The sequence below is a fragment of the Rhea pennata genome, chromosome 5 (assembly GCF_028389875.1).
Source record: "Rhea pennata isolate bPtePen1 chromosome 5, bPtePen1.pri, whole genome shotgun sequence".
NCBI lineage: Eukaryota > Metazoa > Chordata > Aves > Rheiformes > Rheidae > Rhea > Rhea pennata.
The window spans coordinates 9,656,438-9,670,101 of NC_084667.1; the positions used below are offsets into that span (position 1 = coordinate 9,656,438).

Below are 13,664 nucleotides of genomic sequence, written 5' to 3' on the forward strand. Positions count from 1 at the left end.
CAGACCTGGAACTGAGTCAAATTTGAGTTGACAAGGCCCTTATGAATAGTTGCTTTGTCAGAATACCTACAGGGTAAGATGTACTGCTTGCAGTCAAATCACTGGGGAATCTACGTTGTCTTTATTATGAACTTCAGGAACAGTGTCACATCTTTTTAAAAGCAATTCCAGAAGATGGATACTACTTTCATTGCTCAGAAGATACTTAATTACCTTAAAAAGTCAAAGGTAATATACATTATAATTATTATATAATTATAATAATTACACATTTGGGAACATATTTTTTAACAGTGACATATGCTCAGTAATTTCCTATTCACTTGATAAAGCAGCTTTATCACAACCCCTTCTTCAGTACATTCTTCCATAGGAAACTTCCTGTCTTGTCTGCTAGGAGCAGTCTTGGTGCTGTATGTTGTCCACTACATGATTTCTTCTCCGGAGTGTGAGAGATTCAATTGTTTTATGTGCCTGTTCAAGCTGGATCTTTAAAGCTTCATTGTCTGCCTTTAGAATACTAATTTCCTAAAGAAAAAAGATAGAGAATGATAATGGATTTTTCAGTTAGTTTCAGGAGTTCTGCTTATGTGTTTTGGTTGACTGGCATAAATCACATCCATAGGTTTGTGTATGAAACAATATGCAACTTCATTAATAAGTTACTGAGCACAGAAACAATAAACGGCATGCTAAACAACTGTATGCCTGCATACCAGTTTTCTGTTTTCACCTATCAGGAATATATTTGACTATTTGCTATATTAACCATTTTCTATCATCTACAGAAGTGTTTTTGTTTTTTTTGTTTTTCCTTTCCTTTCTTTCAGTGTGATCTGCAGGTAATCCAAATACACAGGTAGACAGGAATGGGTAATTCTTTTTTTTCCACAAATGACAGGCTCTCAAGGCAGACAGATTTCTTCTTGGTCCCCACAGTCAGTATAGTAGCTGAGCTCTCGCCTTCATTTTCACTGCAGGCATTATCATTAGCCAAAATCTGCTTTAGCTTAACTTTTCTGATGTCTGTAGCACTGAGCTGCTCATGATGACTAGGGTTTTAACCATTCATTTGAACACACCCTTCCTACCTGGGACAGAAGGCAGGTCGTTTTTACTGAAGCACTAGATAGTGATTTGAATCTGGTTTTATTTCGCAGTCGTTGTGTAGGCTCTTAAAACATTCTAGCAGCTGGTCTGACTGTCATTGCCACTGCCTGCACATTTCCACCCTCTACTACTCCTCCTGCAACCAGTACAGCCAGTAATACAGGGCAAAAGAAGATTACTGTTCTATTAATGCAGAAATTACTGTAAAGTAATCATCGACATGAATTTATAACATCTGCTGTACAGAAATTGAGGACAGAATCTGGTGAGGGAGAAAGGACAAGACAAACTGTAGGAATTGCATAAAAGGACAATCCAAAGAACCAGTTCTTACGGGTACGTCCAGACTTCAAGTCCTTGTTTACATGGATTGTACTATTGACTGAAAGAGGAGTGATATGTACTGTTAGATTCTTGCTAATTGTGTTAATTAACCTCTCTCTGTCTTATTTTACCAATCTTCCATAATGTCACTACTCCTGCCAGGTCAGAAGCTTTATGTGTGAGTGCAGAACAGCACCAGTCTTGACACTGGGGCATTGATGGAGAAGTTGGCCTCCCTAAAGAGATAGGGATAGGTTAGGGATCACAGTCATGGTTTTACGCAGGGACCTCCTCTGGTCTGTTAGGTAATGCTGCCTGAGATGATTTGCTGAAAAAGCTGTTCATACATGGCAGGTTACTACTAGTTGATTGAGTGAGCAGATGGTGTAGTTAATGATTACGTTTCAGAATTTTTATTTCCTCCTTTCATGGCACCTTTTTCTGCTAGTACAGTGCACTGAAGATATGACATCTGGTAGAATTCAAGTTAAAGAGCTCACTTCCTTAACAACAAGGGAACTTTGAAAGTTAAGAATTAACATTCAAAGATCAGGATGTTTATACAAGAAGAGGCTGGTTTTAGACTGTTTTTGTGTTAGGGACATCTCAAACTGTAGTCTGGAAAATAAATCCACCTTTGTTTATCTGATAATTACATCTGGATTTATCCAAGAGTTGCAGGAATTAAGCTCTTGCTAATGTGATACTAGCCTCTTTGCCTGGAAAGATGCTTTCAACCACAGTTGGACTGATGCAGGTAAGACCCAGCAAGAAGCATGTCTGTACACAAAGCAAAATTACTTTGTGATTTAGTTTTCCAAAAAAAAAAAGGCGGGGGATTCTTTATCAGTTGACTAATGAGAGCAGTGCCCCCTCCCCTTCACCCCACCCTGTCATATAGGGCAGCAGAGGACAACAAAAGTATCAATTCCCAAAGTTGAAAGAAATTCTGGACTATAACAATGACAGCAGGAATTTTTTCTTCTGGGGTACTTTCTAGGTGTTGATCTACACATTTTCAAGACCAAAAATGTGGAGACTGTAGGCTGAAAACAATGAGTTTAGTGATGCATCATTTTTATTACTTCTCCTCCTATCTGTCCCTATCCAGTGCAGTCACGTGTGTCCAATAAGGTTCTTAGGAACGTGACCATCATTTTGTCCGCTAACAGAATGGCACAGAAGTGCTGTGAGTCTCCAGTCTTTCACTAGAGAACATAAGCAGGTAAAGGAACAGGCTGCCTGTAAAAAGGGAAAGTTAGAACCCGAAGCCTTTGACACCACTGTACTGGCAGTAAACTGCAAGGAGGCAAGAGGTGTCTTTTAGCCAACAGTCAGGTAATCTAATCATTTCTATTTAATTGCATATATAATTAACTATAAAACTTGTCTAATCAATCACTAAAAAAAATCAGTTCCTTCTTATAATCCAAAGAAGAGTCCAAGCCACGATGTTTCATAGAAATATGTCCTTTCATGTTGCTTTCTTACATGGGAAACATGAAGACATGCCAGGCATGAAGCAGGACACTATATTCTAGAAAATTTCAAACTTACGCACAGAGCTGTTTCACCAGCATTGCAACTCACAAAGAAAAGGACATAGAACTATTATATGCAGTGTCTAGAACAGTCAGTCTTCAATCTAGGTTGGGATACTTTGGTAAATACTGTTTATTTTTAACTTCCAAAATTGTTAATCCTGTGAAGAGATTTCTAATTCCTTATTTAGTAATGGTTGATGTGCGTTTTGTTTTATGCTTTTTGTTTCTACAAGGTTTTATTGTTTATTTTAGTGTTTTTTCTCAAGGCCTTAGCTTCTTGTCTCCATTATTATGACATTCAGGGATGAAGAGGTGTTTTCGCATACCTAGAGGTTTTTTTGTATTATTTTCTTGTTCATCCTAGCACCTTCTCATCTCTTGCCAGCTTCGTTTTTTATTAGTCTAAAGATATACCATTTTCTTTATGACTGACTAAATGTAAGTCAGCATTTGTGGGGGACATATTTTCATTGGTTTCAGTTTCTTAAACTGATGACATATTTCTCTTTCTATGACCAAAAACTGTTAATATATTCAAGTCAAGAAAAAAAAATAAATTAGCCAAGTAAGTTGAAATTTCAGTAGCAAGGTCAGTATGTCTGGATTTGAGATCTCTGTTATGGTGTATATCTAGTAACAATTTGTAATGCATCTGGCTGTCCTAAGGAATAAAACAAGACTAGATTTCTGAATTTAAATTGTGTTCTCCTTAGTGCTGGAAACTTCTTTTGCCTAACTACTGTAGTCTTAAATTTGTATCAGAAGTTTGGGGAACCTATTTCAGATTCCCTCAACAAAAATACCTATGTCTATATTTAAATATGAACCTTGTTTCAACATGCTGCCTTATGGTAATAACATTCTGTCAAAAGTTATGTCAAAATACAAATTCAAATTTCCCAGTCTTGCATTACACATATGGAAAAGTATTTCTTAAAATAACTCATTTTATGGAGTAACACTCTGTCTTAGGTGATTAGATTGTGGTTATATTCTTGCATGTCATTTTTAATACTGACCAGTGTAACCATAACAAAGACTAAAAAATGTATATCCTAAGACTTATAGCATTCTTAAAACTTATGCTTGAAGCAAGCCATCTCAGGACTTAAAGCTTAAGTGGCAAAGAATATGATATCCCTCATGCATTATTCTAGCAATCAGCTACCCTGGAATACAGTGAGAGTGTAAGATGACACATTTTCACCCCCACCAACCACTTTACAATACTGTTGGGTAAAACAGAATGCTTTGATGTACATACCTGCTCAAGTTCTTGGCATGAGGGTTTACAGCTGTGATGTTCCTTCATTTTCTGGCTAGAGTCTTTGTTTTCCCATTTAACGTATGCCTTTCTGCGACTTAGACCTGGGCTTGGACAAGGAGATTGTGGAGCAGGCTGGAGGTAAATATTTTCTGGCATTGTGTGCTCGCTCTTCTCTGCTTGCCAATGAGATACATCACTAGCCAACAGTATGGGATCAGTCTGAGTACCCTTATGAACCACAGCTGGTTTCAGTCTCACTGAGATTTTCTGAGCTGAAGAACCCATGAGCATAATGGTTCGGTCCTTGCTGTCTTCACTGTGTTCCACTGCTTCTCCGTTAGGAAAGGTGAAGGGTCCTTCTTCTTGCCCTAGAAAATATACATGGTAAATTGGGTCAAAATCTTATCCCAGGAAGGGGAAAAGAAATAGGATGTACCGTAATTAAGTATGATTTTTTTAAAAAAAATAGAACAACATTTAACCTTAATCAGTTTTATGTTCATTGCTCTCCAAAATTGGTATCACAGGAGGTTTTTCAGTGTAGTGTCTCCTGCAACTTTCCTCTGCCCATTCACAGTAACATAGGTATGGATGAGTAAGAAGAAAACAGGAGTTATTCATCACTGTCATTATGTACCATCAAGGTCAGCCCCAGAAAGGCCTCTAGATAGCTAAGAAGTTTTCTACAGAACACTGATCTAGTGATTTGGGTGGAAGATTAAACCTGTGTGTTATTTCAGCCTTCTCACAACTTGCAGCCCTAAGCTATAAAACAGATGAGAAGTTGTAAAGGTGAAATAATGGTATTTTTAATTTTCTGTGCTTTTATAGAGGTTATCCACTGCCACTTATTTAGGCAGTGGAAGAGCCTAATAAAGGAAGTGGGGGAAAAAACATGATGTTAGAAGTAGCAGGCAAAAGATGTGTTTAGAGGATTCTTTAAAAAGGGTGTTTTTAGAAAAGCTAGTATCTATTGCTGGGAAGAAAGCATAAATGAAACTCTGTATTCAAACACATGTATTCAACGTAGACCTGAATTCTTGTTTTTTGCCATGGAGCAATGTTAACTGCTGTAACATTCCAGTGCATTGGGTGACAATGGGGCAGCACACTACAGCTCAGCTCTCTATGAGCATGGCATTCCACTAACTGGTTATTACACAGTGCTGCAGCCCTTGCAGGTAAAGTCGTAGAGGTGCACATGCTCAGCTATCAAAAGAAACTGGCAGCATTATTCTCTGTAGTAAAGTGTTAATGAGAAGCATGAGGTAGAACCCAGCAGCATGAATCCTGCACTGAACACACAACACTGGTATCAAATTGGCAAGTAGAATTGCAAACATTAGATATAGATAAAGAAAATGAGAGAAATATAAAGAAAATTAGTATGGATGCTTTCATGACAATACCCAGTAGACAATTAGCTCTTCATTTTCCTTGTGCACAGATATGTAAGTTGATCTTAAAACACCACAGTGAAATCTGAGTCAGAGTTGTAACAGCACAGCACTAGCTTAATGTGAAAATGGCCCCCTCCAACAGGGTAAAAATTAATTAATTAATTAATTAATTCTGAGACCTCCTTGTTACAAAGTGGGAGAAGGGAACCTGTCTGCTGCTTAGTTCACGGCATCTAGTTCTCATGAGACTCTGTCAGAAGCTTTGTTGAGCCTTTGTGGAATTTGTGCACCTCACATCCTGTAGCAAGACATAAATCTCCCAGATAGGGAGTCTGACTTCCGTTCAAACTAGAACTGGAACGGGGGTAATCGGGTACTGATTCACTTATGCTTGATTCCAGTTAGTCTGTTGATAAAACACTGCAGTTAACTACCAAAACCCAAAACAATGCTGTACAACTCAGCTTTAAAACAAAATGAAGCAAAGGCAAGGCTATTATTGTTAGAACTGTTGCTTTTATCCTTTTAATGTGATTTTTTTCTCACCATGGAACTGCTCTTTGACCCCTACTGGGCAGAGGCTCGAAGCAAGAGCTGATGTGGGGCTGCTATCTGCAATTGCAGGTTTGGATCTTCTCTTGCACTCTATCACAACCAGGTCTTTGCATTGCTTGTGACAGTTCATTCCACAGTCTGCACACAAAACAAAATTTACATGATTTAGAGACTTCGTTGTAACATCTAAGATCAGCTCTCACATCATATTGCCTCCTCAGGAAGCAGTAAAGCTTCTTCTCTATGTGCATTACCTGAAACAACGTACAGTTGGTAAAAAGACCAACTACATCCCCTTGCTGTATGTTCTTCAAACCACTTTTCATTATGAAAATACCAAATTGCAACATTCAATCAGAACAGAGTTCTGACTAGGAGTTGAAGAGAAAGCAGATACCAGCACAAGGAAGAAAACTCTGCAAAATGCCTGCTATGAATCTGTTGCACAGTTTTCACAGAGAGAGTTTGCCCCTGATCAGGATACGATGGTCTGTTCTCAAACCCTCTGGATTCAGTGAAATTTGCAAAAGGGCTGCAGCTATCAGTTCGGAGTTCCTTTCTCTTTGCATTAGTTCTGGAACCCCTTATTTTTCCATCATAGTCTGATTGATCAGTTTTTTTCTTTCACCATTCATCATCGATCATAAATTAAAATGAACAAAGCATAAAGTATTTTACCTTTGCATCTATATCCTTGTTTAATGACTCCCCATAGCTGAAATTCAAACAAACAGAAAGAGTACGTATTAAGATATTTCCACGTACTTCCAATACCTCCAGATATAAAAACACGGTAAAAGCTCCATCCACTTCTTGATGTGAGCACCTGCAGAGAACCTTGTTTTTCTCTCTTTCTAATGGAAAAGAAATATGAAATATTTACCTCTTTAGCCTGAGGTAAATACAGTATTTGTATGTGCATTTCCTATGACAAATAAAATAACTTGAACTAGTCTCTTAACAGATGACAACCTCCAAAGAAGTTGTAGGGCTGGGAGGTTTGGGAAATTGCAAATTGCAGATCAGCACTCGTGTTTGATTCTAGTTCAGTTGGGGACTGGTTGGGCAGTAAGTGTTACTAAATCCTTCTGTGCTAGGCAGGAGGCACACCATTATCTGTACCAGAGCAAGCATTCTGACAGCCTCATGGAAGCCCCTCTACAGGGAAGTCTTGTGAAAGAATCACACTGCCAAAACCCGATGGGAATACGAGCCATGTTTAAACAGAGGAGAGTACTGTCAAGCGTGTAAAGGGTTCATCAAGGAGCTACACAGGCAACAAGCTGACATTTCATACAATTTCACTGGTGTTCTATTTCTGTATGATAAAAGGTGAACACTTAGGCAGGAGAAAGAGGCATTACGCTAATATATTGACTTAATTTACTAAGAAGTGAGCTTACAAATCCAGCACAGTTGTCGCAGAAAGTAGGCCTTAAGTAAGTGGTCTCTTGGAAGCTGTGAGCAAAGCCAAGTCCTAATTTGGAGTAGATTGAGCTAGCCCTCATAAAGTATGCTGTTATTTCATCCCTGCTAATCAGACCTTCCCTGTAAATAAACAAGAAAAGTTGTTTATGAGGTAACAATAATTTATACGGAGAACTAAACATACCTTTCTTTCACAATTTATAATGGCCATACTTTCACTGACTAAAATTTACAGCAATGGCAGTAAAGTTGTCCACTGTTCCTGCAGTCTACAGAGGTTTATCTACAAATTAAAATGCAACTTGGAAGGATAAATAAAGTACCTGCATATGAGATGCAACCTCAAAACTACTTTGTAGTGCTCAGTCAAATTGTAGTTTTGTCTGAATTTGGATACTCACCCCTTGAGAGCAAGGAAGCCTCTAAATAATGTTATTTTTTCCATAATTTAATGTGTTAATAAATGTTCATAATCTGGCCAAAATATACATTTGAAAATTCTCTGTATATATTTTGGAGAAATAGGTTCATCTTAAGAAAGTTTTTTAGTAGTACATACTAAATATTGTTCCAAAAAATATTTCTTCTCCTATTAACTCTGCTTTTCCTCATATGTCTGCCTGGTAAACAGTGCTGTAAGCACATGAAGATGTAATTCACAACAAGCTCGGAAGCAGAAACGTAACTGACAAAGGCATCTTCTATTCCTGGGAGAACAGAGGATGATTTTACTACCCTGATAGAAATAATAATAGAAAACCCACACCACCAGAGACAGATGCTACAAAGTTCATATGCAAAACTGGATTAAAAAGGTTTGTAGGCACTCACCAGTCCTTAGCCATTACACAAAATGAGAATGGAAAGCTGGCTGCAATCTTTTCAAATTCTTCCTGAGAAATATATCCATCCTGATCATGGTCATAATTTTTGAAGACAGACTGCGAAAGATACAATAGAATAGTTTAGAATGAGGATAGAAACTACTGAGTAACTTCCACAACATTTAGAGGCTCTCCCCCTCTCCCCCACTTTCCTTCAGTATTTATTTAACAGTGCAGCAATCTTTCTAACTGCTTTCTTTGCTTGAGTCTAAAGAAGCATTATGATTTCCTGATTTGTAGCAAAATGCAAGTAAATTAACACAGGCAAGTCTAAATGCTTCACTGCACAGTGTCACCTCTTATTTAGCTTTTCTCCAAGACCATCATGGCCAGCCGTACATACACAGTTACACTAATGTTATCAATTAACGCTCTCAGTGATGATCAATAGCCAAATCATCAGCTTATTTCATCAGCTCATTGTTATATCAGAAGTAGTTAAATGTGGTTGTGCTGACACTTACTTCTACCTGTGGAGTGACATTACTGATTGTTGTAGGCCCTAAGGCAAGGAGCATATATAGGCCTAATTTAGAAATACACTCCAAAGCACTATCAAAAGATAATATGCAATAAATATTAGATGTTCTTAGAAGGAAAACAGATGAAGCAGGGATGTAAAGACAAAGTCTCTACCTCCCCCTTCCTCCTTCTATTTTAAAAATCAGATCACCTGAACTTACCTAACAGTTCCCAGTAAAGCCAACGATCCAAAAGAGATAGAAAAAGCAATGGCTGCTAGTAACAAAACCACTGCTAGGCCTTTCAGGCCTCACCAATAACACAATGCTGGACTCCCAGGTAGAGAGGGGTCTCTAACTCCTTGGAAAAATGATTCTGGAAGTATACAAATCAGCACTCACACTGGCTGCTATTATCATTTGAAGCAAGGCAGAAATGTGTGTGAGGACAAAAGCACACAACTCAGCATAACTCTGAATATGCCCAATATTCTCTCCCTTCTCCCTGTGCTTCATACCTAGAGATCAAGCCAACAGCTGACACGTGAGGTAGCTGGGCCAACCATACTTACATCCACCATTCTCTGAACGTGCTTGCTGATGGTTTTTGGATCAGGTTTTGGAGATACCCCCGAGGCCCAGTCTGCAACTACTGGTGGTTTGGAAGGTGTCAAAGGCTAAAACAAGTAATATGAAACTTTATTAGTACCATATGCAAATATTTTCAGTTTTATGCTTCTTTCATTTTTCACAACAGACACTGTAACACAGGATTGCAGAAATTGCCTGTCTCGTCCAGCATCATACCTTTGGTAATTACCATACTTGGTACTGCAGAGAAAGCTCTTACCTGAAGCATCCAAAACAGTGATCTTTTCTTAAATCATTACAGTTCACTGACAGTCTTATAAATTCCTGTTGTTGTTGTTGTTTTTCTTCCCCCCTCTTTTTTTGAAAAACTAAATCTCTTCCACCATCATGTGTTCATCCACTTTTTTTCCTGGATTGCCTCTGGCACCATGTCACATTATTTTTATCATGGACTAACAGGAAAATTTCTACAGCCCTTTTCTATCTAATTTTATTTTCAATGCCAGTATATTTCAGATATATTTCAGATTGTAATTACTTAACCTACTTAGCCTCTTACTACACTTCTTGAATTGCCACTGATTAGTGAGGTACATATCTTACTCCAAAAGATAACTAACCATGGATCATGATCATTTCACTTGTTTATAGTTCCATTTTCTGAACTACTTCAGTCACTTTACCAAGAACAGCATAATGACTTTTCCACTGTTACTGCGCTTCATTCCGTTTTTTTGATTAACGGCAAGCTCTTTGCAAAATAAGTCATTGTCTTTTCCATGTTTATTAAAAGAGGGGGAAGCACTATAACATTCATGGGTTTGACTATTTGAATCATGTAAGAATTTTTAATTTAAAGGAATCAATACCGATTACGAAGAACGAGCCTGACATCTGGCTTGTGTAACTACAAATGGATTTATGTTCATATTATGAGAGCTGACATGATGTCAAATTTCACACATACTCTAGCTTAGGCTTCATCATCAACCAAACAATTTACACTTTAATAGACTTTGCTCAGTCTGTAAAGCTTAAATGTTTTCAGTTTAGTATAGATTAAATAAAATGAATGTAAGGGATAAGTTACATTACTCATTAAAAAATTTTCTACTAAGAATCTGGAAAGGCTCTTACTGCAGCTCGGTGACTTCTTGGCTCTCGTGCATATGAAAGCTCATAGATTTCATCTTCTGTATAATAAAGATCAAGGGACAGCTGAAAACAAAACAATATTAGCTTAATCCCCAAACAGTTTCTGCTACTTGATTTATTTGTTTCTGGCACACATTAATATTCTTAGTGGATTAACTATTAATTTAGCCTACAACACAGAAAAAAAAAAGCACTTGAGCTGCACAGTGACTTGAAATGGGTGTACGTCTGAATTTTAGTCTCTTGTGGCCATTATCTGAAAATCCATAACATTACACAGCTACAACCATTAACATAGCAAGTCTGTAGGCATTTAACTAGCAGTCTGTTAATACGTAACCTGAGACAAACATTGCTGCCATGATATTAAAGCATTCCGTCATGTAACTAAGCACAGAAGCGCAATTCCAAGGAAACCGTCCCAACTTTAACTCTCAGAAAACTTCTGTTTAACCATCTCATATTTATTCAATCCAGGTGGGGCCATATTGAACTAAGAGGCATATGATAAGGATAAAAGATGCTCTTATATTTAGTGATAAATTTAATCTGCCAACAGCAGTTATAAGAGAGAACCATTCCACTTGGATAAAGGAATTTGAGAAAATTAGCAAAAGTGCCCATTACATCTTTGCTTATGCATGTGTCTTGGCAACTAATATAGCAAATAATTTATTAATAGGAAACAAATTCCAGGTGAAGATTGAAGAAGGCTTGTGTACTTAAATTCATAGACAAGTGTTCTCAGAAAGAACAAAAAAAAAAAAAAATCCTATGCTTCAAGTTATTTATTAGTTCTTTTCTGAAACAGAGCCTGTAATCAGAAAGTGAAAACAGCCTATCTAGCTTTTCCAGTCTGGGTATTTGTTAAGGCCGAACAGAACAGTGAGAAACAAGATAGGTACATTTACTGTTTTAATAAAAAGTAATGTTTTAACTTATTAGGAGTAGCTAACACTATTTTTGTGACTTATGTGCTAGGTGGAATTAATTTTATGCTAATAATAGAGCACTACGTAGATATTACTGGAAACAAAAAATTAGTTAAGCATAGTGTATTTGTTGTATTACATTAGCTAGCTAGATATGGAGTATGTTTAACCCAACACATTTTGAGAGACTGAAGTCTTCTGAGGAGCTTTTTATGTTCAGCACAAGGTAGTTTTGTACGCAGTCTTCTGTCTTCAAGGTGTACGTCATCTAAGTAAGCATTCTACCTTTCTACCTATTTAGGCTTATACAGGGGATAATTTTTTCTTATGGAAAATACAGAAAGAACATTTGTTACAATAGTGAATCAGGAATAAATGTTTCTTTCACTTTTTATAGAAGTAATTGGAAGCATAGGGCTGAACAGACACCTCTGCCTTTGTTGCCAAGTAAATCAGTATAACTTTCTCCCATTGTTGTCTGTTTCCTTAAAAAAATCTTAAGACATGCATTTAAAATTAACAGCATTGTCTACTTGAGAGGTACACAAAAACCTTTTAAAGAATTGGAGTATTTCTCTTATCTAGCAGACTTACTGTAAGCAAATGAACAAGGTCCATATTAGCCTCCAAAGGAAGAGGCATTTCCTGGAGTTGTATCAGCTCATTTATGTGATTATATAGAGAGTAAAGTTTGTGTATGTTAATTTTTTTGTCCTCTAAGTAGTCTGGCATGGCCTCATAAAGTGATATCAGGTCTTTCAAGTGGACACCAAGGATTGGAATCTTAAAGCTAGTACACTCATTATAGGCACGTCGATAACTGTCATAGTTTCTGTAAGATGAAAGCAGTTCTGTCATTTCATTGAACACCTAAAAATCAAACAAAGCAGCAAAATTAGTTACAGTCTTTCTTTCTTGTCTTATGGTATAAGAATTTCTCATTTTGTTGTTAAGAGATATACTCCTAATGACTCTCAAAATATATTTAAGAATTTTTTAATTTGAATCTTTAGGCTTCAGATGAAATCTTGGTACTAATATCATTTAATTTAACTATCTAGCTTAAGTGCCTAATCTGAAATACCTATTTTCCTAGATTCTCTAATTAGTCAACAAAAAGAAATAGTACCCTCTCAAATAAGAGGGATGTGTTTGCTGATGTGTTTGAAAGAATTCACAAGTTATCAGTCATGTCCTGATCTTCATAAAAGTTATTATCTTCAAATTAAAACGTGAATTGTGCTTCTCTGGCTTCTCAGTCATCAGCTGGAATTGCCACCTAAAAGTCTTCCTGGCAAAAAAACATTATGCTTTGCCACGGGCCCATAACAGCATGATCAGAACTAGTGGCATAGCTGTGCATTTATGGTAACTTTTTCTTCCCTTGCGAAAGAAGAAAAAACAGTACACTGGACCAGCTGTAAAGGCCAAATGAATCTTCAGTTTGGCAATACAGATATTTCTCTTTTTAAAAACTATATAGCCACAAAGCTGACTTTTAATATTGAAGTCAGTTGACCAATGTTTTCAAGTGGAAGTACCTGTCTAATCCTTTCCTTTTTAAGCTTTGCAAGCCAGTATTTTTAAACTTTAAAGTATGTTCTCAAGTAAGTAATTCCCAACATTCTACCTGCTTTCCAGTAACACTTATTTATAATTTCTTGATACAGAAAGTTATTCAAATGAAGGACATATATGTAGTCCATTCCTTGCAAGGATAAAATCTGAAATCTGAAATTCTAAAATAAGTTTGCTAAACTGTTTTTATAGATCAAGAGCTGCAACTGTAGTAGTTGTAAGTCAGGGAACTAGAATATAATTTTGAAAGCACTTTATGGAAGAAAAATGCGTATTTCTAATCATTGCTAGAAGTTAAATGATATGAAAGAACTAAGTAATAAAGGGAGATCATAATTCTGGTTCATATTCCAAGTCTGTACTGTCCATTAAAGCTGTTTAAATACTCTATGATCCAAACAGGTTCTTCAGACCCCTATATGAAATAGGCTCCCA

The 13,664-nt window shown here is 36.9% G+C and overlaps 1 protein-coding gene across 1 annotated transcript in view; it reads right to left on the reverse strand.

The window, feature by feature from the left end:
* Positions 1–370: 370 nt before the first annotated feature.
* RASGRP1 (RAS guanyl releasing protein 1) overlaps positions 371–13,664 on the reverse strand; it is a 44,072-nt gene continuing 30,778 nt past the window's right edge. The window contains exons 9-17 of the mRNA XM_062576703.1: positions 12,246–12,521; positions 10,702–10,782; positions 9,546–9,650; positions 8,460–8,569; positions 7,604–7,748; positions 6,879–6,915; positions 6,192–6,338; positions 4,243–4,613; positions 371–528 (exon numbers count right to left, since the gene is read on the reverse strand). Of these exons, the coding sequence (XP_062432687.1) occupies positions 394–528; positions 4,243–4,613; positions 6,192–6,338; positions 6,879–6,915; positions 7,604–7,748; positions 8,460–8,569; positions 9,546–9,650; positions 10,702–10,782; positions 12,246–12,521 (1,407 nt within the window). The 3' untranslated portion in view covers positions 371–393. The remainder of the gene's footprint in view (positions 529–4,242; positions 4,614–6,191; positions 6,339–6,878; positions 6,916–7,603; positions 7,749–8,459; positions 8,570–9,545; positions 9,651–10,701; positions 10,783–12,245; positions 12,522–13,664) is intronic.